This window comes from Anguilla rostrata, chromosome 4 (genome assembly GCF_018555375.3).
Source record: "Anguilla rostrata isolate EN2019 chromosome 4, ASM1855537v3, whole genome shotgun sequence".
NCBI lineage: Eukaryota > Metazoa > Chordata > Actinopteri > Anguilliformes > Anguillidae > Anguilla > Anguilla rostrata.
Window position 1 is genome coordinate 37,384,901 of NC_057936.1, and position 27,394 is coordinate 37,412,294.

The 27,394-nt window shown below is 51.3% G+C and overlaps 1 protein-coding gene across 6 annotated transcripts in view; it reads right to left on the bottom strand.

Annotated features, from left to right (window-relative positions):
• The window catches only part of LOC135253333 (rho GTPase-activating protein 21-like), a 94,373-nt gene that overhangs the window by 15,256 nt on the left and 51,723 nt on the right, over nucleotides 1–27,394 (bottom strand). For 4 of the 6 annotated variants that reach the window (XM_064332466.1, XM_064332465.1, XM_064332463.1 and 1 more), the window contains 10 exons: nucleotides 18,136–18,228; nucleotides 17,741–17,819; nucleotides 17,572–17,626; nucleotides 14,789–14,812; nucleotides 11,599–13,393; nucleotides 4,416–4,562; nucleotides 4,044–4,146; nucleotides 3,828–3,873; nucleotides 3,297–3,416; nucleotides 1–248 (listed from right to left, as the gene is read on the bottom strand). The exon at nucleotides 1–248 is cut by the window's left edge and continues 52 nt beyond it. In XM_064332466.1, coding sequence (XP_064188536.1) covers nucleotides 1–248; nucleotides 3,297–3,416; nucleotides 3,828–3,873; nucleotides 4,044–4,146; nucleotides 4,416–4,562; nucleotides 11,599–13,393; nucleotides 14,789–14,812; nucleotides 17,572–17,626; nucleotides 17,741–17,819; nucleotides 18,136–18,228 — 2,710 coding nt within the window. The remainder of the gene's footprint in view (nucleotides 249–3,296; nucleotides 3,417–3,827; nucleotides 3,874–4,043; nucleotides 4,147–4,415; nucleotides 4,563–11,598; nucleotides 13,394–14,788; nucleotides 14,813–17,571; nucleotides 17,627–17,740; nucleotides 17,820–18,135; nucleotides 18,229–27,394) is intronic. The other 2 variants (XM_064332467.1, XM_064332464.1) reach the window with 1 other exon arrangement.

A 27,394-nucleotide genomic window follows, 5' to 3' on the forward strand; every position in this document is an offset into this window, starting at 1 on the left:
TCTTCTCGGTCCTCTGCCTGGAACAGGTACTCGCAGTCCGAGGTGGTCAGGCGCAGCACGTTCTTGCGTTTGGTGTCGCTGTAGGAGATGTCAATCAGGCAGGCCTTGATGCTGATTGGCTGTGGCTCCTCCTCGGACTGGGAGGCAGCCACGGCCAGTCCCTCCTTCTTATCCTTGTACAAGCAGAGAGAGTGTCCCCGCAGCACAGCGTACATCTGCTTCCACTGCCGCATGCCTCCACCCACCCGCTGTGAGAGAAAGAGAGAGAGGCAGAGCCAGAGAGAGAGAGAGGCAGAGAGGCAGAGCCAGAGAAAGACAGAGAGAGAGAGAGGTAAAGCCAGAGAGAGAGAGAGAGAGAGAGGTAAAGCCAGAAAGAAAGAGAGAGAGAAAAAAAGAGAGAGGCAAAGCCAGAGAGAGAGAGAGAGAGAGAGAGGCAGAGCCAGGGAGAGAGGGCAAGAGTGAGCACAGAAGTGAGGTTGGCCTCAATTGAATGGCTCCATTCACAAGTGAGTGTTTGTTTCTCAATTCTGGCATGAGTGGAAACGGGGATACAATAATACTGACTCAAATTAATCCAAAATAATAATGATTGTTTAAAATTTTTAATTGTTATGTATAGAGTATGACCAATAAGTGGCCTTAATTGAGTAAGGCTTCGTGAACTCTCAATCACGGTTGATGGCACCACAGTGACTGCCTCTCACTCTGCCAAGAGCTTGGGGGTGGTCCTGGATGACCAACTGGACCTCAAGGAGCACATCAAGGCAACATCAAGGTCCTGCAGATTCCTCCTATACAACATCAGGAGGATTCGACCATATCTGACGACGCACTCCACCCAGCTGCTCGTCCAGGCTACGGTGACCTCTCGCCTTGATTACTGCAACTCTCTCCTTGCAAACCTGCCAGCTTGTGCCATACAGCCACTACAGATGATTCAGAATGCCGCTGCCCGGCTCATCTACAACCTCCCCAAATTCTCCCACGTCACTCCTCTGCTGCGATCACTTCACTGGCTACCGGTCGCTGCCAGGATCCGATTCAAAGCCCTGACCCTTGCCTACACTGCCGCCAACAGGACAGCCCCCATCTACTTGCAGGACATGACTCAATTCTATGTGCCTGCTCGACCACTCCGCTCTGCAGCAGCAGGGCATCTTGTAACCCCTGCCACCCGCCCAAAGGGATCACAGAGCTTCTCCACCCTAGCTCCCCAGTGGTGGAACGAACTCCCCGTCCCTCTCCGAACCTCCCCCTCACTATCCATCTTCCGCCGTGGCCTGAAGACTCATCTCTTCAGACTATACCTAGAATAACCACCACCATGCTGTGTATATATATATTAATAAAAAAATAAAAATAAAAAAAACCCTTTTTCCTGTCACTTGTTACATGTTGCCCCATCCCTGCACTTCTTGGTAAATTGTATTTGTCCTAATACTCTAGCTTAATCTTCTGCCTAGTTTGGCTTTGCAGATGTTAGACCAGGATAGTGTTCATTGTTCTCGGCTAGAAATAGCTGTACAAAATAAGTAATTGTACCTTACTGAACCCGTGTTCAGCAGTTGTCTACGATCATGAAAATGCACTTATTGTACGTCGCTTTGGATAAAAGCGTCTGCCAAATGAATGTAATGTAATGTAATGTAATGAGTAATGTGGGTGCCAACATCTTTCAGGAGACAGAAATTCAGATTATAACACGAAAAACACTCAAATTACAATCCAAGAGTTCAGCAGAAAAAATATATTTTTAGCATATAGTTCCACGTATTCACTGGTTTGAAGGACACGGTACACGCTGGAAAATACTGAACGTTCTAAAATCGGGGGCATATCCTGTTATTTACTTTTCAAAATACCCTAGATAGCACCATGCGGCCCTTCAGGATGTCAAAGAGAAAACAGACCAGAACATAGCTGAAAACAGCTGGGGTAATACAAGTAAGAAGCTGGACCTTATTCTGGGCGGCTGGACAGACAGCTGAGAGACTCCACAGCCCTGAGCCCCAAGAACTCCAGCTCAGTTCCCGAAAACAGTAAATACCCATAATGCTTCTGTTCTCTAGGAAATGACCGTCATGAAACCCAGTGCAACAGCACTTCACACCTTCACAAAACCTCCAGCACAAGCAAAGCTGCATTTTCCAAAAACTGCACACTGGAGAGAGTACACTACCTTTGTGTGTGTATGTGTGCGTGTATGCGTCATAGATATGCATATTTAATTAGACAAGAAAGCACGCCCTCAACCAACCTAAGCTGTTGAAGACCCTGATGCAAGCCTGTAACTGTGCGCGTTGCAGGCGAAACATGAAGCTCCCATTAAAGTGAATGGGGAACATCAGACTTTTGAAGGAAAACAGAACTTCCCCAATGGTATTTTGATACTCAGTTTATGGTCGTTGCGTTTCATATGAAAAGCCGATTGTGGAAAATATGTTTTAAAAAATGGACGGTGAATAAAATCTAATAAATATTTTCCCAAAACCCCTGGACCAAAACAATCATTGTTTCAGAAACTGCTACACAACACAATGAAATTTCATTCACCTTGTTTACTACATAGAGTTCAATGGGCAGCAAGCTCACTTGCACTCAAAATGCTGCCAGTTAATTTCTAGGCTTCAACGCCTGGCTCCTCCTACCCTCTCCAGTTCCAATGTATGTTCTATGGTGTGTGTGTGTGTGTGTGTGTGTGTGTGTGTGCGTGCGTGCGTATTGTTCCAAGGGTCCGGTCTAAGACCCACAGCGAGGCCGCTTTTAGCCATTATGGCCCCAGCCTGTGGAACGGCTTGCCGGAGGACCTGAGGGTGGCAGAGTGTGTGGATATCTTTAAAAGAACACTTAACACACCTTTTTAGCCTGGCTTTTATCTAGTATGTGTTGATTTTGACTAGCACATTTGCTGTTATTTAATATTTTATTATCAGTTTTATTATACTATATTTATATATACTATATTTATTCATTTTCATGTTATTTATTTATTTTATTGTCCTTTTAAACTTACACTTATTTCCACTTTTTATGTTCAGCACTTTTGATGTAAAGTGCTGAACATAAAGATGAGTTGCATTTGATGTATGATTTGTGCTATATAAATAAAGTTTGACTGATTGACTGATTGAGTGTGTGTGTGTGTGTGTGCGTGCATGTGTATGTGTGCGTGTGAGTGTGTGTGCACGCGTGTGCGTGTATGCGCGTGTGTGTGTATGTGTGCGTGTGTGTGTGCGTGTGTGCGCGAGTGTGTGTGTGTGCGTGTGTGCATGTGTAGTGTGTGCGTGAGTGGTCACCTTGCTCTTGTCAGTGTTGAGCTGGCGGAAGTGGAGCAGCCCCTCCTTGGTGGAGTCGCTGAAGACGTCGGAGGAAGAGTCCCTCCTGGACCCCGAGTCTTCGGAGGACTTGTCCACCGCCTGAACACAGGAGCATGCGGTTAACGAGGGCGGAGGACCGCGGCGAAGGGCTCCGTCCCGCGCGCTCATCCTGACATCCTGAGACGCGCTCAACTGGCTCCTCCCGCCTCACACTCACTGTCACAACAACCTGACGGCAACGACTGCCTTTCAGAGGACCAGCTCATCCCAAAGGCAACAGATGACCAGCACCGTTCCCCTAGCTGCTGGGGCACTTAAAGGGAACAATGGCTGAGGGGGGAGAGAACAAACTCAAAGAGCAGAGAATCACTCGTTCAGTTCCCTTTTCCAAATCACTTACCGTTTTGAAGCTTCCCTTTAACGCGCCAAATGAAAACAATGAAAGGTGGCGAACAAGCGCAGTGAATGCACGGACAGACGCTAGCAGGCTAGCAGGCTAGCAGCACTGACCTTCCTCAGGCTCTTCAGACCAGGCGTGTGCTTAGCGGACGTCCTCCTGTCAGGGGAGACAGAAGGGCAGGGCTGCGTTAGACACCGCGCTGCTGCTAACCGAATTAGCCACCGTCATCGAGGACAGCCCCGCCGTCCTATAGGTCAGCCGAGGACCGACTCTAGGGTCAGCCGCGCCGCGCTGGGAGGGAGGAGTCTCCACCGGAGACGGCTTACCCCCTTCCATCCTCCCTGTAGTTATCCAGGCCCTCGTCGTAGGACTTGGAGCGCTCCGTCTTGGCGCCGGACTCCGACTCCAGGATAGAGAGGCGCAGGGAATCTGAAAGCAGCGGGGCGTGAGAGGCAGGTGAGAGACGGTCGCCGCGGCTGCGTGACTCAGCTGCAGGAGCACAGTGATAATGAGGCGCCGGGCGTGCACTTTCAGCCCGGTCAGTTCCCATTCAGGTTCTCCCGAATCTCACAGCGCCTGAAGGGAGTCCTCGCTTTCTGACCCAAAAAAAACAAGGACTCGGTCGATCCCGCGCTAACCCCCACATTAAAAGAGAGCGGCGCGCAGAGCCACAGAAAAGAGGGGCGTCGCCCCCTTACCTTGGTCATGTGACAGCTGGCGGCGGATGAGAGGAGAGGGAGACGTGGGGCTCGGGGGTATCGTCATTATGATGGGGGTGACCGATATGACGGCGGAGGCGGGGATGTGGGCAGCGTCGTGGTCGATGCTGGGACTGGACGGCTCATCTGAAACAGAGGGGCGGGGGCGGGCTAGTCATTCAGACCGAGGGGGATGGGCATCGCGTTTTTGTTTTTTTACGAGGTGGGCTGGCCGGAATCGTCGGCCTTCGTTTGCCGAGTGTCCATAAAACAGGGAGCGGGCCGGAGATAAGGCCCTGAGTCTGAGTCACGCCCTCGGCCGGGGGAAAGGAGTCCCTTTCACGGGCTGAGCGCGCCCTGGCCCGATAAGCTGCCGGGCCGGGCTCTATCAGAGTCCACACGCAGATACCAGGGAACGAGGCCCTGGCACCGCGGCACGCGCGCTCGCGTCACCCCCATTGTGCCAGGTTCCGCACGCCCGCTCTCGACCGCGCTGGCCCACGAGCGGGACAGAACACCTTAACGCGCCTGGTGAGAAACCGGTCTGAAACGTGTCTGTTCTGGTCCGAGCGGGACAGGTTTCCCACGACAAGCCAGGCAATCAGAAACCCTGCTAAACCTACCAGTGCACACAAGTTAACATTACCTTGGTAGCAAATTTCAAGTGGGGCAAGTGAGACGGCACAAGCGTAGCGCTGTAGCGTCGGCACAGTTACGCAAACTTCCACTAGCGTCGGCAGCACAGGATCAAAGAGCAAAATTAAACGGCATCAAAGCTGCAAAGTGCCGCCATTTTCATCGCTTCCCAAAGCCAGACGCAGAGTGCCCCTCAGCGCAGTGTAAACCTCAGCTTCGGACGCAGGCAGGCACACAGTTACTGCCTTTGATCATTTAAAGGAACGTCCTGACAGCTGCATCAACTAGGCAATATTAGAGAAAATAAGTATACTGTAAAAATGTGCTCATGTTTACGTAAGTATTACGCCCAAAAGATTAAAAACCAATCACCACGAGTGCTTTCCCTTTGCACTTTCCATTTTTTTTTTTTTTTTAATTTAAAAACAAAACACAAAACAACAAGATAAAACAAAAACGGGAAACAAAATTAAAAGTAAAAACACAAAACAAGACACAATGCAATGAAATTCCTGTACTGTCTTTCTGACATTCTGCCCCAAATGCGCGGCAGGGACAAGAGATGGTCTAAGAAATACACCCTAAGAGCTAAACCCCGCCTAGATTACTACTGTGGGCAGGAACAGTAATCCCCCCTTCTTTAATATACAGAACACTGTCCCTAAGCGCTCTGGCCTAAGCTTTCTCTGAATAGCCTCTGGAGCTGGCGCCTACCGTGGGCCTCCTCAATGGGCTGGTACACGCCCTCGCAGTCCGTGCACCTCAGACACCTCCTGGGGCCCTCCAGCCAGACCCACGGGGACCCCCAGCAGACCCACGGGTGACCGCTGCTCTCCTGTAGCCACAGCATCTCCACCAGCAGCATGGCTCCTCACCCACAGAACCCTGAGCCTGGAGTCCGGGGCCCGGAGCCCGGATGATTAGTATGACCTCATGTGAGGCCGGGGTGGCGCGGCTGTGACAGAGCCCCCTTTCTCTGGAGCTGGGCTCCGGCTGGTGCTCCCGGGGCTGTCAGTGACTGCACTGTCCGCACCTGCTGCTACGAGCATCAGCCTAGAGGTCTTACTGCTCAGTCATACTGTAACAGTCTATGTACAGTCTACGCTCGTCACTGTATATCAATGATACATCTTACGCTAGCATACTTAGTCTATACTGTATTACAGTACTAGTCAAGTAACAGTTAATTATTACAGTCTTACCGCTCAGTCAACTGTAATAGTCTTAATGTATTAGTCTTACCGCTCAGTCACACTGTAATCTAAAGTATTAAGTCTTACGCTCAGTCATACTGTAGTCTTAATGTATTACAGTCTTACCGCTCAGTCATACTGTAATAGTCTTAATGTATTACAGTCTTACCGCTCAGTCATACTGTAATAGTCTTAATGTATTACAGTCTTACCGCTCAGTCATACTGTAATAGTCTTAATGTATTACAGTCTTACCGCTCAGTCATACTGTAATAGTCTTAATGTATTACAGTCTTACCGCTCAGTCATACTGTAATAGTCTTAATGTATTACAGTCTTACCGCTCAGTCACACTGTAACAGTCTTAATGTATTACAGTCTTACTGCTCAGTCATACTGTAACAGTCTGAATGTATTACAGTCTTACCGCTCAGTCATACTGTAATAGTCTAAATGTATTATAGTCTTACCGCTCAGTCACACTGTAATAGTCTTAATGTATTACAGTCTTACCACTCAGGCATACTGTTATAGTCTTATGTATTACAGTCTTACCGCTCAGTCACTACTGTATCCAATAGTCTTAATGTATTACAGTCTTACCAGCTTAGTCTATGTATCATCACTCGTATATGTAGTCTTAATGTATTATCTTACTCAGTCACTGTACATCTTAATGACTCAGGCATACTGTATAGTCTTAATGTATTACAGTCTTACCGCTCAGTCCACTGTATAGTCTTATGTATTAAGTCTTGCCATCACATGTAATAGTCTTAATGTATTACAGTCTTACGACATCGAGCAGATACAGTCTTGTAGTCTACTGTATGCATGTATACACTTATAGTCATCTTATAGTCATCTACAGTCATATAGTTAATTACTCAGTCAACTTATCTGAGTATACAGTTTCAGCAACATAGCTATATTAGTCTACACTAGCATACTGTATGGTCTAAATACATGTACTGTATCCCAGTAGCTGGCTGTCTCTTGGGTATCTACGTATTAGTATAGTATTACATTATGGCCAGTTTACCATTTGTCAACTTGCAGCAAAACATACCAGCTGCTTGGCAGTTAATAAAATTGCCAGTATTACAAATACTAGCAACACTGTACTAATGTACAACACAGTAAGTACTACACACTCTAGTTATCTCACAACCTTACCAAACAACAGTTCGCCTCGTGGAAATTAGACCATGTCATGTCACATAGTGCAGCTGCATCCACAGAGAACACAGGGGACACCACCCTGTGGGAACAGAGAGTAGTGCAACAGTAGAGAGGCGGACGTTTTTTGCACGAGGAAGCACTCGGCGGGGGTAAATCCCCAGGAGATCACCGCAGACTGTGCAAGAACAGCTGAAAAAACCCCACAGGAGGAGACGGTGACTCACGCACTGGCGGCAGGGGCAGGTCAGGTTTCAGCAAACCCTCCGCCTGTTGTTAAGTGGTCTGGCTTTTGCGCCAAAGCTGCAGGTGGCCCTCGATCTGCCGCCGTGATGAGCGGTGCCGTACGTGCGCGTGACCCAAAAACGCACCGCTCATGCCGTGAACCCCACGACCCCGAGAGGAAAACCGCTTCCTGTCGTTACTCAGTTATCTGGCCGTGCCGTTTTCACAACACCGGCTGCATTGTGTTCAGCTGTCCACGGGTTGGTTAAAGACTGTAATCTAGGAAATGTGGCTAGCTACAAATGAGATTCTGCAGCAGAGGGTTGCAGGTTTAAATCAGTGGTGAGGCACAGCTGTGCTTTACAGCAAAGTACCACTTAACCTAACAAATTTGGTAAAAATCTATTAAATTTGACAAAGCGCAAAATCCAAGCTGTACTGGGTAAGGGCTTCAGCCAAGAAAACTGCAACAAATTAAATTTTTCCCTGAAAAACCATCTATATCACCCAGACTTTGGTAATGCTCTGATTCAAAATTAAATCTATTAACATTTCTGCATGTAAATGTTTCATCTTTGGTTGATCTAGAACATTAATAAGAACGGTTATTATTATTAAAGACATTATTATAGACTACAGCCTTTCCTAAGATCAGGTTATCGCAGAACCAAACAAAGCCAGTCTCATTTGTAAAACAGATAAACAAATCAATAAACTAATACAAAAAAATAATAACGAATTCCGCACACCTTTAAAAAAGCCAAGTTCCCTAATGCACTATAAACAAGGAAGCAGTTGGAACTAAATCTGTAAACAAATCGGGAGCTGGTGCCACCGTCCCGCAATCTTCATGCCCGTCTGCAGTTCAGGCATTCCTCTAAAAAGGTGAAAGGCAAAAAAAGAGCTGCCATCCACGGATGCAAACGCAGCAAGGTATGCCAATGATTACGGCTACGAACCACACAACTGTAAATGCATTCTGCAATTCACACAAAAGAAACTCTGCCTGGCATTCTTTAAGGAAAACTCGGCATACTTTACTAATATCAACTCAACAAGATCTCTACCTGTTGAATGAGGTGTGCTTTTTTTAGGGATGGAGTGAAAACCTTACAGAATGGTAGATCTCCAGGGACAGGGTTGGGGATCACTGTGCCACAGTAACATACTTCTCATGGGAAATTGCTGTCCTTCAAAGTCAGGATAAACCATTTTCAGCACGACGGCACTGACATTTAAGCAGCTGACAGCCAGGTTAAACTGCTTTCACAGCAGCCCAAACAAACAATAAAAACCACCTAACAAACCTCAACAAACTGCTCTGAACCCACAGAGTAAACATTGCCTTAGTGGTTATTCTAAATCAGAGGTGGGCAATTCCAGTTCTGGAGGGCCGGTGTGTGTGTGTGTGCAGGTTTTTGTTTTCACCAGTTGCCCCGGCTAAATGAGCTAACTGGCTGTATACGCCAACATTGGTTCACTCGTTGCTTAGAGTAAAACGTTTCAAATAGGAACATGAACTTATCAAAAAATGCAGCTAAAATGTCAGATGGCATGAATGTTATGACTAATTAAATTAAGGCCAGAAGTTGGAAAGAAAACCAGTAGCAGATATAATCCTTGCTGCCCACCTCTGTTCCAAATGCAAATGTTTATGAGGTAGCCCCAACATAAAGGTGCTGGGCAGCTGCTGAAGCAATTACCCTCATTCATCTGCAAAGTCCTTCCTTTTTTCTTGCATACACCAATTCAACAAAGATTTTAAAGTTTTCATGAATCATTATCGCTGAGAGGTCATTGTTAACACCAGTGTTTCCCTACACATGAGCTTTACTTGCTCAAGCCAGCCCAAAAAAACAAAAACAAAAAAAAAACGCTGGTTTGATTATCTGAATTATCTGTCTTAATTCGGTGGATAAACATTGTTTTCTTTTAAGCTTGGTGTGACAATTTCTTTAAGTTGTATTTTTCAAAAGGCAGTTACTCAACACAGTTCGCACGAAAATAAGCATTGCAATAACTACAATGACCATAACCCACTGCGCCTACAGACTAGCAAGTATAACAGCTAGGAAACACACAGAACCCAGTACTCGCACGACATGAACGACAATGGAGCTGGACCAAAGATAGGCTCTATGTATCGCGTGACTGTACCCAACAACATGTAGGCTACATATTCCAAAGCAACACTTCTGAAAACCAGGTAGTTTTACTCAGCAGAATGTCATATCTGCCTCAAAATTGGTCGGATGATTTTGCTAATGTTACTAGTTCACTTGCTGCCGTGTCTTGTAATTTGTAACTTGTAATTTATGCTTTTGAAAATAGACAGAAAGTTTTTGAGATCATTTTTTTTAAGTTACTGTTTAACATTTCAATAAAAACATTCAAAAATAATTACTATTGCCATTATTTCATGTTGCATTCATATTTCAAAAAAACAAAAACCTGAAATGGAAAACTAGTTACTATTTCCAAAACCTGATCGAAATTGAACAAACTAAAAGAAAAACAAATCGCTCAGCACTATTGGAGACCCATTTCGTTCCATTTTTTATCCGTCCGAGGAAAAGACGCCATCCACGGTTGATTAACTATCGGACGATCTCCCCTTGCTCTTCCTCGTTCTTGTTCATTCTGCCGATGCAAGAAGGGAATGTATGGAATCATGCAAAGTTGCCAAGTCCACTTATATTACATGACTTCGGGCTTGTTTTTCCCCCAGAGCGCTTGAAAAGATGGTTTATGTTGTTCAAGGACACTAGCGAGGTTTTTAGCCTATTCATTTATCTCATTTAACTTTGGAGTCGTGAATTGAAATGAAGGAAAATATTGTAAGTAAATAAAATTGAGTAAATAAGTGTTAAAGGGGGCACATACACCACAATTTGTTGTCATATCTGTGTAATATATTTTTTATATTTAATATATTTTATTTACTGTTATATATAATCAAATGGAGCATTTTTGCGCCGATAGGTCAAACGAGTCAATGACCTCTTTTAAAAAAGTCATGAATAACAAAATGTTTCCTGGTGGAGATCGAGCAAACCTACATCCTACAAGTGAACATTCCAAGATCGAACTGATCGTCACCTGCCCTCACAACACAAAAAATCATAAGACAGCTGACTCAGATTAACATGACAAGGGCGTCTAGTAGGGCTGTCAAAAAATATTCGAAAATCTTTTTTTTTTTTTTTAAGTTTTAAGTTTAGTTTCCTAAATAATATAATTGCTGGTGCTGCTCCAATTTTTGCTTGTGTCCGTAAATCTTTGCTAGTGCGCCTAACATTTTTAAATTGGGAGCACCAGTACTGCCAAATGAAAATGCTAATTTTGCATCCTGAGGATAAACAAAAATGAACTGTGCAAACATTTCACTTGTATGCATTGTGAAACGCATTCCACATCACACAGGAAAACTCGCCCACAACTGACTCTAAAACACATCATGACTCACATCATTCACACACACACACAGTAATTACATCACAGCAGATGCCCACTTTTGGCTCTACCTTAACATCCAACTTGGACAAGGAAACTGAATACACAGACACTGAAGGTATTAGGCAAGAGTGAATAATCATGCATCCCCTTTATAAAAATTTAAATCATCATGAATTCTTGCTCCACTGTAAAATCAAAGCTGTCTAGTGTTCATTTACTTGTGCAATCATGCAACAAAATTTATGAGTTATCATCAAAAGAAATTGCCCGACATTGTTGAACTCCATTTCCCACACTGCATTTCCGCCATTAGCTTCCTCACATCAGCTGTTCAGTCCGTTTACCTTCCGTCCATCTGAATATCTATGGAAGCAACCAGCTTGTTATTCCTATCTAACAGACACATACAACAACTCCCTCACACAGAGAAATACACGCCCCCTCCTCAGGCCTGCCTGTGAGTTGCTATGGCGACCGTAAGACTGTGCGCTCACCAATGAAGGGGATGGAGTCCAGAGAGTCGTCCAGGTTGCTGGAGCAGGAGGCCTTCCGCTGCACGTCCAGCCGCCTCATGTTCAGCTCCCGCCGGGCGTCGTTGGGCAGCCAGCAGGTGGAGTCCGTCCCGGGCTCCGCCTCCGTGTCGTTGACCGCCAGGATGTAGGAGTGGTGGCGGATGGGGTTGGCGGCGGTCTTCTCTCGCATGAGCACCGCCCCCAGCCCTACCCCCTCCCCTGCCACCGCCTCCCTGCCAGCGGGCCTCGCCGGGGGCTCCCGCACCTTGGTCCTGAGCGTCACCGCGCCGTTGCTGGTGGGCGTGGCCCCGGCCAGCTGGCTGGGCGAGGGGGTCTTGCAGGGGGAGGAGCAGGAGGAGGACCTGGTGAACGGCTCCGCCTCTTTCCCCGCCTCCTGTACGCTCTCTGCCTGCGGCCGCAGGCGGCGGGCGGCGTGGGGCAGGTGGTTCGGCGTCAGCGCTCTTTGGTCATTGGGCGCGTCGGTGCTGCTGGGGGAGGGGGCGGGGTCTCCCAGGGTCTTGACCGGCAGGCGCAGGGACCGGTTCCCTGCGGGGGGGGCCGAGTGGACCGGGCTGTCCGTCCTGGCGGCCAGCAGCTGCTCCGTACCTTTGGAGAGCTGAGGGGCGGACGGCGCCCCCCGAGGGCCGCTGCCGCCCGCGTACCCGGCGGGAGTCCTGAGGGCCGGGTGGGCGGCGCCGCGGGGGGGCTGGCCGGGGAGTCGGCCGGCCCTGGCCGCCTCGCGGTAGAGCAGCGCCTCCGCTTCCGCCCTGCCGTAGCCCTGGCTGCCCGGAGGCGGGACGTCCTGCCGGACCAGGTAGTCGCAGGAGCGCGCCCGCGGCTTGGGGGCGCCCAGGGGGGCGGAGGCCAGGGCGTCCTGGGACGCGCTGCGGGGCCAGTCCTTCCGCAGCGCCGCCGCCATCTCGGCCGGGCCCAGCCGCTCCTGGGAGACGCTGCGGGGCTGGGCGGGGCCGGGGCCGGGGCCCGGGTACGCCCGGTCGTGGGACGTGCTCCTGCGGCGGAGCGGGGAGGAGCCGGCGGGCGCGCCCTGCTTGTACTCCCCGGCCGGCTGGGAGGCGGCCCGCAGGCTGTCCAGCCTCTCCTGGATGGTGCGGCAGCCGTACGCGTGCAGCCGCTTGGCGTCGATGTACTCCCTGTAGGTGGTGTAGTTCCGCCAGTCTATGTTCTGGTGCGCGGCGGGGGAGGTGGCGGCGGGGGGAGGGGAGGGCGAGTAGTGCCCGCCCGGGTCGGGGTAGGCGTCCCCGGCCGCCGCCAGCGAGGACCTGACGGAGGGGGAGCGCAGGTCGGGGCACGCCGGGTAGCTGGCGGTCCGGCCGGCGGGGGGGTACTGCAGCGAGCCTCCCGAGGGCCGGGTCCGGACCAGGTGCAGGCTGGCCCCCGGCGGGCCGTAGCGGCCCTCCTCCGCCCTGTGGCCCTGGGCCGAGCGGGCCAGCCGGACCTCCGGCGGCGCCGCCGCGGCCCTGGCGCCCTCGCTGCACACGCACACCACCGTCTGCGACTTGGCCGCCTGCGGGGGCGGCGAGGGCGGCACGGGGATCTCCACGCGGTAGCCCGCGTCGGCTCCGCCCCCCGGCGAGGAGCCCGGCCACGCCCCTCTCGCCTCCGGCCCGGGCGCCGTGGGGGACGGCTCAGGCGACTGGGCCATGGCCGCGGGCTTCGGGTCTATCCGAGGGTAGCATATGGGAGGGGGCTCCGGGATGTGCTGGGCGTTCCCGCTGTACGCCTCGTTCCCTTTAAGGTAGGCATCCTGGGAATACGCCTGCGGAGGGAAGGGAACGCCGTCAGATCCACACGCACCCCGCTGCCCAAATCACATTTTTAAAAAAACACAAAATCTCATTATTTGAAAGGGTTTCCCTTGAGAATTAGGAGAGGGACAGGGGAAGGGAGACTGCAACATAACCTCACAAACATGAAAGATGGCGATTCTGTCACTGGCGCTCTTCGAAACACACAGGGAAACGATGAGTAATGAACACCGGTAAAGGGCACCGGTGCAACAGGAAGACTCACATCAGCGGGGAGCGCCCAAAAGAAGCCGACCGACCACGGCGCAGAACACAACAATAACAAAACTCGAGCCATAATGTCACTGCTTGTTTCTAACGTGTTTTTTTGAGGGATACGTAAGAAGACGTAACTCTGGAATTGACCGACTAGCAGAGAGAGGCGGACGGGGAGCTCCGACTCGAAGGACCAGCATCCTCCAAAAAAAGCAGCGGGCCTTCGCCTCTGAAACGGGGAGGGGGGAGGGGTCAGGTGACCCGAAAGAGCAGCGGGCGGCGGAGGAGGGGAGCGGGGGCGGGCCGCGTTTCAGAAGCGTACCCACCTTGGGCCCGAGAGAGCGTGCCCGCGCACGGGTGCCCTCCCTCACGCCCAGCAGAGCCTCCTTCACCATCCCGGGAGCGCCCGAGAGGCCAGCGCCCAGCGCCCGAGAGGCCAGTGCCCAGCGCTTGAGTGCCCAGCGCCCGAGAGGCCAGTACCCAAGTGCAAAAATTAGAACAAAAACAACACGTGATAAAAAAATAATAAAAAAATTATGCGCAAACAAACCCGACTGGGCAAGAAATTTGGCGGGAAGGTACGGGGTCCTCGCTCTGACGGGCTCTCTCTCCGGGGCTCCTGAGAAGGCACGGCGCTCTCCGCGGAGGGAGTGTGGCGCCAGGCGGCTCGGCTGAGCTCACCTGCGGTGTCGGGTTGCCCTTCCCTCCCGGATCCCAGCGCAGCCCCGGCCCCGCCCTCTCATTTGCATATCAGAGCTCTCGCGCAGCACGCCAGGAAGGCAGAGGCCACGGCGCTTTCCGGAAAGAAAGAAAAAAACCCCCCTGACAGGGCGGGGGGGGAGAGAACACCGGGGCGCGGTCCAAATCGGTCAGCCGAAGCCCCCGCTGGCGAGGGCCAAAATCCGCGAGCCAGCAAACAGGTGCCTCCGCCCTCCGGGGGCAGGAATCAGGGCGCCGCCAAGATGACAGCGCTTCCAGAGGGAAAACGGAACGGACATAAAGACAACTCCACCAAAACACGTCTCCCCTGCCCCCAAACCCACCCACCCCTAAAAAAAAAAAACAACTGCAAGATGAGGAAGACAGAAACAAGATGGGGAAGTGACACGTGACGACACTGTGTTTGTTTGTTTTTTTTTTGTCCTCCTTACCAGAGCGGTGATGTCCCTCGAGAACTGCAGCCGGCGGGGCCGACAGAATCACGGTACGCAGAGAAACAGAGGCGAGGAGACGGAGGAGAAAGGAGAGAGAGAGAGAGAGAGAGCAGGAATAAAATAACAGCTACTGTGCAGAACAGCCGAGCAGAGCAGAGCAGAGCAGAGCAGAGCGAGGTGTGGAAAGGCAGAATTATTCTGTCACTTGGTGCCGGATACAACAAGCTAAAAATACTCCGAGCGTGTGGCTGCTGGAAGGAACCATCGGAGGCAAAGGGCAGCGCGACAGCGGAGCGTTTGGAGGACCGTTGCGTCCGCGCCGCGACCCGCCTGTCCCCAAAGCTGCCCCCCGGACCACCGGAAAGCCTGCTCCATGCTGCACCTCCCCTCCTGCCTTCTCCTCCTCCTGTCTACAGCCAGGTTACTGGTGCTAAGAGCGGCTCCGCTCCCCTCTCTACCCCCCTCTCCCTCTCCCTCTCTCCCTCCCTCTCTACCCCCCTCTCCCTCCCTCTCTCCCTCTCTCTATCTCGCTCCGTCCCTCCCTCCCTCCCGAGAGCAGTTTCCATTGGGGTGACGGCAGGCGCTGCTTGATTATACGTTCTGTTTGAGCGGTAGTCTCCCCCCTGCCAGCAGCACCCACCTGACCAGCGCTGAGCTCCTCTCTGCATGTGCTCCCACTGCCATTACACGCACACACTCACACACACTCACACACACCCACCCATGCACACACACGCGCACACACACATAAACACACGCACACACACAAAAACACACACACACACACAAAAAAACACACGCGCGCACACACACACACACACACGCACACACTCCCACACACACACACACATACACACGCACAGACAACAATACATGCATGCACACACACACACACAGATGCCGTACTGCCATTGCATCCCACACCAAGTGACTGCCCAAAGCAAGAGGGAGACTAGTAAGACAGTAAGGATGGCTGTTTGTGTGTGTGTGAGCTCTATTGACTGCAATACAGAATCTGTGTTTGTGGGTGTTCTACTGAAGGCACAACTACACTACAGAACCTGTGTGTGTGTGTTTGAGTTCTGTCTGTATACCTACAGTACAGGATCACTCAGAGTGTGTGTGTTGTATTGACTGTATTGTATTAACACAAAGACCTGAGAAGGGCACAGGGACAGGAATGGAGAGTTTCTAGAGCTGGTGAAGGTGCTACAGGACTAGCTGTGACTGTGAAGCAGGCAGGAGTAGAAGGGAACGGGAGACGTGGGTGTGTGTGCTTCTCCACGGCAACACACACACACACACACCAGGAAGAGGCTGGGCCCGGACAGCAGCCAGGTCTGACGGCAGCAGCACAATGGGACCTCTGTTCCCAAAAGCTCCAATGTCACCTCACTCAGATGCCAGGCACCCTTCTTTCATAATGCCTCCAATCAACAATCACTCACACCTCCTTTCTATCCCACTTATCTACATCACCTGTTGGTCTCTCTTATCTATATCACCTGTTGTTTTCTCTTTAGCACTCTGCGTGCGTATGTGGTGCGCGTGCGTGTGTGTATGTGTGTGCGTGTGTGTATGTGTATATGTGTGCGTGTGTGTGCAGTTAGGAGAGTAAGGACAGGAGTTTACTGCAGCAGAGACAGAACTGCACCATTATAGCTTAATGGAAGAGGTCAAACTGGACCCGGACTCTCTCTCTCTCTCTCTCTCTCTCGTTCCCTGTCCTGCTGAAAACACTCCTGTGCGGCGGCCTATGGCCACGCCCGTACAGACCCACCCGGGGAGCCCGGCGGCAGCGCCAGGGCCCGCCCAAGGCCATCGGTCAACGCCCTTTCCAAAAGGCAACTTGGCCTTACAGCACGTGAACCTGCAAAGAGAGGCCACCTATAGAAGAGACCGGGCTTAAAGTCTCCCCCCTCCTGGAAATCTGCCAATAGGGACTTCAGTTAGGGTGCGTCCCATTACTTTTGACTCCTCACCTCCTCTCCCTCACTCCCCCAGGACCACTCGCCTCCTACCCGGAAGTAAAGGAAAGGAGGCAAGGAGGGGAGGAGCCGAGTCTGAAGCCACTGGGCTTCGCTCATCTCCTCCAATACAGGGACACAGGAGGGAGGACACATCGGGGGCACGGAGGAGAGGAGGTGGCAGCGGAGGAAAGGACGATGCATTTTTCGAGTGTCGGAACACATCCCTAGTCTGCTCTGAGGTGCTGGATCAGAGCTCCGGAAACAAGCTCGGCTTTGCACTCCTACTCCATTTCTTTGTTTTTAGGAAGTTACAAACCTGAGCTGACGAACGCGCTTTTCTCCGACAGATAAGGCGCTGCTAACCTGCATCGGCAACAACTAAAACAACCATAACCTCCCTCAACTCTGCTGCAGTCCACGAGTGAAAATATTTAGTCTACGTTCACAGGAGCGGTTAACAGCTGGTGAAGTGCTGTACTACAACACACGACTAAAGAGGGAACAAGAAAGCAGCACAGAAAAGGGTGTTCTCTTTTGCTTTTAGAATTCAGCTCATTGGAATTCTGCTGCAGACCTGGTACATACCCGTCTCCAGGTTAGGCGATAAAAAGCTGAGCTGATTTATTTGCGTTTCTGTGGCCTTGGCGAAATTCTAAAGCCCTGCTTTAAAATCTGGCAAACTTTGAATGGGGTTTATTCAAGGGAGGGAGAAACTCGATCTCTCCTCCGGCGGCTACAGTGGAACTGTGAACCGCGCGTGAGACAGAGAGGGGGGCAGAGAGCGGAGGTCCCCGAACGGGGCTCGCTCACCAGCTGCAGGATGTCCTCGTCTTTGGGCATGACGCACAGCTCCAGAGAGGTGTCGCTGTAACGGGAGAACAGAACGCCGCGGTCAGCGTGAGGAACCCATTTCAGCGTACATGCAACAGCGTACAGCGTACGCAGCCACACCGAAATGACCGGGAAGGAGCTCTCTTACCTGTTCTGAATCAGGGCTATCACCTGGGAGTAGGTTTTCCCGATGATGCTTTCTCCGTTGACTTTCACAATCCTGTCCCCTGTGAACGAGAGAGAGAGAGAGCAAGGCTTTGGGTCAAGTGCACTGTCCTCCACACAGACGCGTGCAGCGCGGTGTACATGCACGAGATCCAGCCAAACATCACATTGCTTTACAGAGCTCTTAAGTTTCAAACCCGCTCGCCGTAGAGGCTGACAGAGGTAACTTTACCTGCGTCTACCACCGCAGGTGTTTTCTTACCATAAGCGTGCGCTAAACATCTGAACTAAACTGAGGAGCGAAGCTCCCCCCTCCGGGCAGTAAGGGAGAGCCACAGCTGGGGAGGAGGTGTGGGTGCGGAGGTCACGGTGGCGTACCTGTGCAGAGTCCAGCTCCGTGGGCGGGGCCTCCCTCCTTCACCTGTTTGACAAAGATGGTGTCCATGGGCTCAAGCCTGGTCCGCGGTCTCCCTGGCAACAACAGAGCGGGCACGCGGGTTAGCTCTCAGGGCCTGTCGAACGCGGTTCGCTGCCATGCAGGCAAGCCCACAGCAGCTACGCCAACACCCACAACGGCGTAGAGACCCCCGTTGTCTGTGAGCATCACAGGCTGATTCTAAGCGCCAGCATCATTGTTCTACGGGTGCTACGGCTTTAAGACGAAGACATTTTTAAATGTTGCAGGTCCTGGTCCAGGTCTGGGGCTCTGGTTCCTCTCCCAGCAGAGTCTGCGCACGACTTCCTGTGGCCCCTGGAGGAAGCTCACGTGAGTGTCAGGTAACCGAGGTCACGCGGGACGTCAGCTGACCCCGTCCCTGCAGCCGGAAGGCTGGCGCGGCATTTGCAAGTCATCGGTTTTTCATGAATAAAAGTCTACTCTACGTAAAGTGCAACAGGCTGGCTCGTCTCAGGTGGGAGTCTGCGGTGCGCTGAACAGCCTAAAGCGCGTAGCTGCAGACAGGAGCCACACAGGTGCAGCTGAACACAGCAGAGCGTAAACACATGAGCCTCAGCCACAGAGCGTGAGCCTCAAATTAAACTATTAGAGCCATTACACAGGAATCTTAATCGTTGTGTGTGTGTGCACCTTGTGTGTATATTTTCTGCGCACTGCATGTGCTCTTGTTTGCACTGTGTGTGTGTGTGTGTGTGTGCATGTATGCGTACAAGTGCTGTGTGTAGCTCCGCACAGAGCTGACTGAATTGACAAGACTCCCTGGCAGCTTCTGAACAACACTGACCTTTTTCAGCTGTAGAACTAGATTTGCGACAGAATAAATCGTGGTTACGGTGTTTCTATGAGGACTCCTGGTGCTTTACAGAGCGCAGCTCTTTTCACATTGAGCAATCGCTCACCAGACTGCTCCCTTCACGCATCTCAACAGGAATCTTACGCCTCAAGTGACCTGCAACGCTCATCACAGACAGAGGAAAAAACTAGCCTACATCTCCGCGGCGTAAACAAAAAATAAATCAATAAAATAAATCAAAGAAACACTTAATGTGCTTTCAGGTACACTGACCGCCAAACCCCATCATCTCTGCCACCTGAAACCTTCACGGCCGTCAGGCAATGTGTTTCTTCACAGTTTTTTCAACTAGATCACCGCGAACCGTGTAAAACGCACACATTTCAGGGTACATATAAAGCAGATGAATAGAACGATAGATAAAATTAAGTGTGATGAGAGTGCTAAACGAACAGCGACCAGAGCATGTGCCTGTAGTTCATTTAATGCCTGATTCGCCGTGGCCTCAGCCGACCCCTGGTTAAAATAGCGACAAACAAACACGCGCGGCATAAAATGTCCATTGCAGGGAGAGAAACGGGTCGGCAGAACAGGAGATATTAATGGCGGCAAACGGAGCGAGAAGCAGACGACATCCAGTGCAGAAACACACGAAACGCCGCAGCGCTGGCTTGGGCCCTCAGTCAGGCAGACTGTAACTCAAGAGCTGGGACCCATGTAGGCCTACACACTTCAGAACACACACCTGCTTAGGGCACGTCCTGCACTTGTTCGATCTACAGCAGAGCGCTGCTGCTGGGAGGACTCTGATAAAGAACTTGACGAGGCCAGGGGGCATTATTACAGCATATCTGAATTCAGGAAGCGGAGGAGAGGTTTGGATGGGACAGAGTTGTTGTGTAGCGCGATTGTTGTATAAACCCGCGGCGCAAGTCAGTCAGTTTTGTAGCGAGCTTCCCCTCTCCATTTCTTGTCCTCCACCCAGAGCACGCTGCATTAAACCAGACCCATTAAGGTATAAGATCACAAATATTCGATTGAAAATCTTAACTGAATATTCTAATCCTGAAGGCAGCAAACACTACTGTTAAAGCAATGGAGTTCAAGAACACAAAAAAAACATTCCAAAAAAACCTGCTCTTCAATGGGTTAACTTCAGATGAGTGTGCAATGTTTTCGGGGCCTTGGGGAAGAGAAGAGAGGAGCGTGCGTGTGCGAGTCAGAGCTGCAGGGATCGGAGAGATTAAAGGCGCTCCTGCGGGCCCCTCTGTGTCCCGGCGCACAGGAAACGGACAAACGCTAACTACGGGGGCCAGCCATCTTTTTCTCCCTCCTTCCTTCTCTCCGGGACACCTGCTGCGGCCTGACAGGGAGGGAGTGCGACCGGCCCACCTCTCCCCCAGCAGCGGTGCGGCGTCACGGCGCTGGAGAGATTCACACGCCCGGGTCCCGTCTGGAGCCAAAACCTCGCCGCCCGCTAACGTTACGCAGCGGCCGGCTACTCGGCTCCCTCTGGTGGCAAGAGGTATATTCCCTACCAATGTGATGTTCTGGCAGAGAGGTTCACGGATTCGCCTCAGATGCCTCATGAAGGCACGCTAACCGTGAACATTGTGAAAGCTGTTTCAGCGGCACGCTACACCGTGTAGCGCACGCGCGTGCGGATGCGTAGGTTACACGCGTTTCCGGTCACTGCAGCGGACAGCCGGTCGGCAGCTAGGTCTGCGTGTGTTTAAAAGCACTGCGGTCCGAACAGACCTCGCGTGCTCCAGCATATCTGTACCTGCTCTCCGGCCTCTCTACCTCACAGCTTCATCATTACGTCATTACTGAACGTTCTCAAAGCTGTCAGCAGAGGGCGACAAAGGCCACTGAACTTTTAAGGCCACTGAACTTCAGCAAACACAGCCGCACAACTGCAGGCAGACAGATGAGCAGAGGGGCAGAAGCGCGCTGCAGGACCAGTGCTCAGGAGCGAACGGCGAAACAGCGCCGGTGTCCTGGGCTTCCAGGCGCCGGAAATCGAGGGGGGGGGCGCTGTGAACGGGCGACGCGGTACGTGCTCAGGCTCTTCCGCAGGCGCGCGAAGCGCGTTCAGACCAAATCAGAAGACGGAAACAAGATCAACACTGAACACAGCGGAGCTCGGTGCAAAAGGAACAATGCACACAGGTCTTAAAACACAGGGTAGAAAAATAACGAATGCCTAAACTGAGCAGCGTGGACATCTTTAGTGTAGAGGATCTCAACGGCAATGTCTGAAGACCCGACGCAATCAGTTTTTTCTTGCAATTCAAGTCCATGTTAAGCCACGAGATAAAAGGCGCGTACACACAGCTCACGTGAGGACGGCAGCCCTCTTGGCTGCTGTTCCCCCGTGTGTCCACCGGGGGCTGCGCGCGTCTGTCCGTTCGGCAGGCGGCAGGACGCGGTTCGGCCTACGACCGCCCGGCGCTGTACGCGGGGTACGCCAGACGCCTGAAGCGGTCCTCCGACAGGGTGACCGGGAATGCGGTTGGGCATGGCCGTGCCACGTACTTCCCACCAACAAACGGCGCACCGCCGCTGCCGTGCGGCGAGCAGCAGCTCTTTCAGAAGTCTGAACGCAGGCCACGATGCACCCCCAACGAGACGGAGGCCACGGGAATCCGGGCTCGTTTTGGGTCCCGGATACCGGGTCACCCTGCTCGTGCAGCCCAGCCTTAAGGAACCGTTGTCATGGCAACAAACCTGTGTATCCCTCCCCAGGGGGTCAACACGCACAAAAAAAAACAATCCCAGCTAAACCCTTACAACAGAGCCGCCAAGCCCTGTTCCTGGAGTTCTGCTGTAAATCTCACTGAGCTGGTAATTCGGAGAATCGGATGTGCCCTATCACGGTGGAAAAGAAAACCTGCGAGATGGTAGATCTCCAGGAACAGGGTTGGGCAGCTCTTCCCTGCAACCTCACAAATGATAAGCAGATGATGGCTGAGCTGCTTACTAAAATGTACTGTGAAATTAACCTGCAAAACTGAACTCCACTGAAGTAAATTACTATGGATAGTCTACATGGAAAGGGAAATCCACTTAAAAATATCAATTATGATGCCTTTATTTTTAAACATGCTTGGCCATTTCATACAGTAAACAGATACATTTGGATTTAAGGACAAGGGGCCACTAGACATGGAACACGGCAGCATTAATACAACCACCCCCTCCCAAGGCAGACTATAAGTGAGCCACAAACTCTTCTGAGTGAATCAGACACAAAACCATTTTATTTGCATGCCAGTTTTTTTACAGAGGCACAAAGATCCTTTATACAAAAACAGGAAATGGAAAAATTAGGCAAGACCTGAATCCACAAAAATCCCGCAAGGTAGAAACTCTCCAACGTAAATAAAAACTGCTCGGTGGGAGAAGATACCTTCGGTGCGTAACAGCGGAGGGGGAGACGTACACAGGTAGCACAGCCAGAGTGCTGTGTGTCACCATCCCCAACGGGGAACAGAACCAGCGCACAGTGCATTGGGTCGCTCGTTCGGTGCATTTACCTGTGTGAGAACACAGAAGCCCTTCTACGAAAAAAAGCCAGAGCCGGAGGTCCTCCCGGGCACATGCACCCGTTAGGGCAGGGCGGCTCCCCCCCCTCCGCCTCCGTGGAGACCATTGTATGTTTTGGCTGGCTGGGCCGGCGACGCACACGTGCGGTTTAGGTGCAGGCCGGGACTTATTCGCTGTCGTTTTGCGTTTCGATAACGTTCTTCTGTAAGGCTGGGCAGCATCCCCCCCCCACCCCCCGCCTCAGACAGAGAAGGAGTCCCCTGTTCGCCTCTGCACTTTGCGTTTTGGACAAAGACAAAAGTAAGTGGGCAAAGGCAGCGCCTCCACAGTGCGCGCTGACATGCTCAGTACTCACAGTGTAGGGAGTATCAACCCCACGATTAAAAACGCGTCGGCACGCGGCCGGCCCCGAGCACGTCACGGGTTCCGCAGAAGTGAGAGAGATTGTGTGCGCTGCGTTTCTTATCTACGCACCGCACGAGCGGGCGTTCAGTCCTCCAGCAGTGGGTGCGGTTCGGCGGAATTCCGATATCTGTTCCTCAAACGGGGGCCGTCGCGGTCGGGGGCCGAGCGCGCGCACGCTCCAGCGCTCTGGATTGCCGCCGTTGCCTGGATACCGCCGGTCTCAGAGTGCGAAGAGCACAGGCTGTTCCTGTGAAGTGAATAAGCCACGGCGGCACAGATTGGAGAGATGCGATAGCGCCGTTCTTGCCGCGATTCCGTGAGTGTTAAGCCCTCCCTACGATCTGGGTCCGATTAAGGCTCCCTCAAAGCAGCGTGAAGCTGAGAAAGAACGACACAACATTTGCCGTCTACTGCATTGTTATACTTACGGACTCTGAAATCTTGAAACTCAGACTACAGACTATTTACGGTCTACCCATGATGTACGGTCAACAGCACAAAAACTAATAACTATTCCTCCAAGTTTTAACCTTAACCTTCTAATTTACTCACAATTCCAAAAATTATAAAGACGGTTTGTATCAGCGTGTAAATTGAATGTGTTTTCAGTGAATAATTCATGAGCTCATTTTTGTGCACCATTTGTGTGTACTGGTAGAGAATTTGCGGTTCCCAAGCCGATCCAAGTCATTGCTGCAAGGCATCTGCTGCCTAGCTGAGCAGGCAGGTTTTGCAGTTTAAAAGCTGAACCACATTCTGTGAGGTTCTGCCTTAAGAAAGTCATCATTGCCTTCAGCACCAGTCCCATTGCGACCAAAGCAATATTGTAAGTGGAGAGATATAAACCTGACAGACATGCACAGCAAGGCAAGCTGGGTCAAGCCAGACGTGGATATACTGACCAGCAGGGGCAGAGGCATGGCCAGAGCAGAGCTGGAAACAGTGCATGATTCAATCAGTGAGGGTGAGTCTACAGACAGGAAGCTGCCTATTAAAGGGGCAGTACGTAAGAAATGGCAAGAGAGCTAGATTCTTTAAAAACACGTCCCACCCCCTCCCCTCGGCTCTCCCTCCAAAGCCCCGCCCTCCAAACGCATGCACATGTGCTGCCCGCCATCGGAGAACTGGAGAGAGAGGACAACATTTTGTAAAGTAGGGAGAGGAAGTCATCATAACCAGTGTAAACACTGAACATAGCCATAGCTTTTATTTACAGCGATGGGCGATAAAAAGCATGATATTAATGGCTAGCAAAATATTGAGTTTGGCACAGTATTGCTGGATAGGTAGCGGAAGAGTTAGCACTAACTGGCTGCAGTAACAAAGCTAAAAAAAAACACACCCAAACTTTATTGTAAATCAAATATTATATTTCTTACAGCACACCCATAACATTGGTCAGCAAAGCAGCTGTAAGTAACTACACAGATCGGGGAGACAAATTACAACAGAAATAGAACCTGTTCAGCGGAAATTCAGCAAGCTCAGCGTCACTTTTGAAGGCCTTCAAAGCCCTGAGCTCTCGCCATCGCTGAAAAGCCAAACCAGTGTTCATTCTGGTCTCTTCTCTTGCTCGGTTCAATTCCTTTTCGGTCAAAATATTCTGTTCAGTCTTTCTTTTCTCGCTTTTTTTTCTTTGCAAAGATTTTTATCCGCCATTAGAAAAGCCTAACTAGGGACAAGGGTCGCAAATTAGCCTTGGCTAGAATTCCTATATGCAACACGACTGTTTCATGTTATTGTAACCTGTTACAATGTTTTCTGCATTGTCCCTAAATAAACAAATAAATAAAATTCTTGTTTTGTCTACTAGCTAGAGCAGTAGCTATGCAGTATCGCCGCTCTGCTCTTATCTGTGTAGCCCTGGCCGGCCTGCTCTGACAGCGCTGTTAACACGTAACATGATAGACAGGCTGGTAGGGAAGTCTCCTTGCAGAGAGCTGTCCTGATTGGTGGTTAAGATTTAGGCGCAGTGAAATTTGGAGCGGCTGATTTCAGAGCCTGGGGCAGTCAGAGAAACCAATTTTAGTTAAATTTACCAAGTTATTCATTTATTCATATCTGTCGAGATTGGAGGAAATTTTACCAAAAAAGTTACCACAAAAGTTTTCTAAAACAAACTTGGCTACGTACTGCACCTTTAAAAGTGGTTCTCTGCAGTACACAAACCTGCCTCCAACAAAGTATGCAATGGGTCAAAAGCTCTGGGAGCAATTTCCATCATCAGGACTGCAAATCTCCGGCATGCTTCCCCTCTCCCAGCTGAGAACGGGTGTTTAGTGAGGTTGTGCTCCGCGTTTTCCTGCCGTCGAGCCTAACAGGGTGACACTGCGCTGATCCGTGCTCTCTCCCCTTCACGTGAGATTCCTGTGTGAGCGTATTTACGGCCGCTGCTGCAGCAGGCCTTCGGCCTCCCGATTTAGGCGCTTAAACACCCCCTCGGTGAATTTTTCGAGCCGCCCCAGAGGAAAGGTGAGTTACAAGGGGGGGGTGGGGGGGGGGGCGGGGGGCGGCTGACGCACGTGAGGGCCGCGCTGTAAAACACCGCGGCCTGAAAAACACGGACGCTGACAGCGCCGAGGGGAATCTGGGGGGGGGGGGGGGGGCGCTGGTCTGAAACCCGCACCCCCCCCGAAAAGGCCGACCCTGGGGCCCGACGGTCAGGGTTAGACGGGACGCGTCCAGAGCACGGGCCACGGTCCGCGTACCAAGTCTGAGCGAAATACGACAAGAAGCGAGCGGCGGAATCGCCTGCCGCGCCGAGAGAGCTGCATCCCAAAAACAAAATGAGGAGGCCAGTCAAAGTTGCTACGTTCACTAGCACTCACACGTTTAGGGCACTTTCTGTCCAGAAAGACACCGTGTCCAGGACAGTTCAGGAAAAAAGTGTGGTCAACTCTTTCTCCAGAAAGACGCCGTCTAGAACAGTCTGAGAAAAAGCACAGCCCACTCTTTGCCCAGAAATACACTGTGACTGAGGAAGAACAAATGTGACACAGCTTGTGCGGGAGGTGGGCTTTTACTGGCCCCACGAGATGTTTGGGGAATTTGTATTGCCTCTGCTATTACTCCCTCTGCAATCTTAATGGAACCATTCTTCAACCTGCAAATCTCCAGCAAGGAATCCCGCTCAGAACAAAAACAAATATTTGAACAGATGTGCATTTTCCTTTCTTTCCTTTCTTTCCAAGTACCAGGGCTCCGCAGGCGCAGTGCAGCCCGCTTCCTTTCTTCCCTTCAACAATCCGCTGCAGAAAACCGCAACCAAACTGGGGGGGGGGGGGGGGGGGGAGCAGCTAAGGAACACAGAGTTTGGGTGCGTTTCAGCTGGGATTCTTTAGACGCTCACATGCCAATGTAACCAGGGACACTTGAGCCCAGAGGACAAGCATGCCTCTCAATACCCATGCGCATGGCTTGTGGCATCCACATCACTGAAGATGTTGGGTGTCCGTCCACCCCCTCCGCGTCCATTCCCAGTCTGGAGGAATTTCAGCAGCAACACCCCAACGGTCAACGTGTGCCAACCCTAGTCTAAACAACGACCAAGTCCATTGTGTGTTGGTATCAAGTCAAAATAACAAACATAATTCCACACTGCTCACACCATTACAGGTGTTCTGTGAAGGGACATGCTGATTGGACGTTCCGGGGGAAACTGTGAAGGTAAACCTTAAAAGGAGAGCCCTCTGTGTGGTGGGAGCAGAAGAGAACCGCTGGTAAAGAAGGAGGGGGGTAACCACAAGAGGAACACACAAAACCATTAGCCTACATAAGACACACTTGCAGCCGCAGGTTGTCTTTGTGACCAGCTCTCTAAAGCCTTTGTGGAATGGTGTTTTGGTCTTTAGTCCAAATGACTTGAGGTCCCCAACTGCTGCATGAGGAGCACACTGTAAAGGGAACCCTGCCGTCTGCTGCTGACCCCATTGGCATGGCGATGTGAGCTGCACCAGCAGTATCGCGTACACACTGCTGTTCTCTCTTGGCCAGGGCTGGGGTGAGGGGTTGGTCGTTGGGGTTTGGACGGTGTTCAGGAATGTGCCATCTGGACGGAGGGGACACTGATGAGCCTACGCTGAACCCCATATCTCATAAGCCCTCTCCACAACTCAACTCACAGTGAAAGCCTGTCCCTGCCCGCCAGTCTCATTAACGTCTACCATCACGACCGGCGTGGGATTCTGTGATGAGACGCAGCTGCCGGTCTATCAGCCAAAGCAGAGCAGCCAACTTCTTAGTGGGTAGCAGACATGTGCAGAGAAAGTTTTACTTCGCGCGCCTAACTGCACCAGTGCTCACAAGACTAGTGTTCCTATTTGTGCTCGCACATGAAAACAGGAAGTTGAGGTAAGACAGGAAGTAAATCCAAAAAACGTACCTCCAACAGTCGCTGATTATTTTCATAATCATTTATGAAAAAAATCATAGCT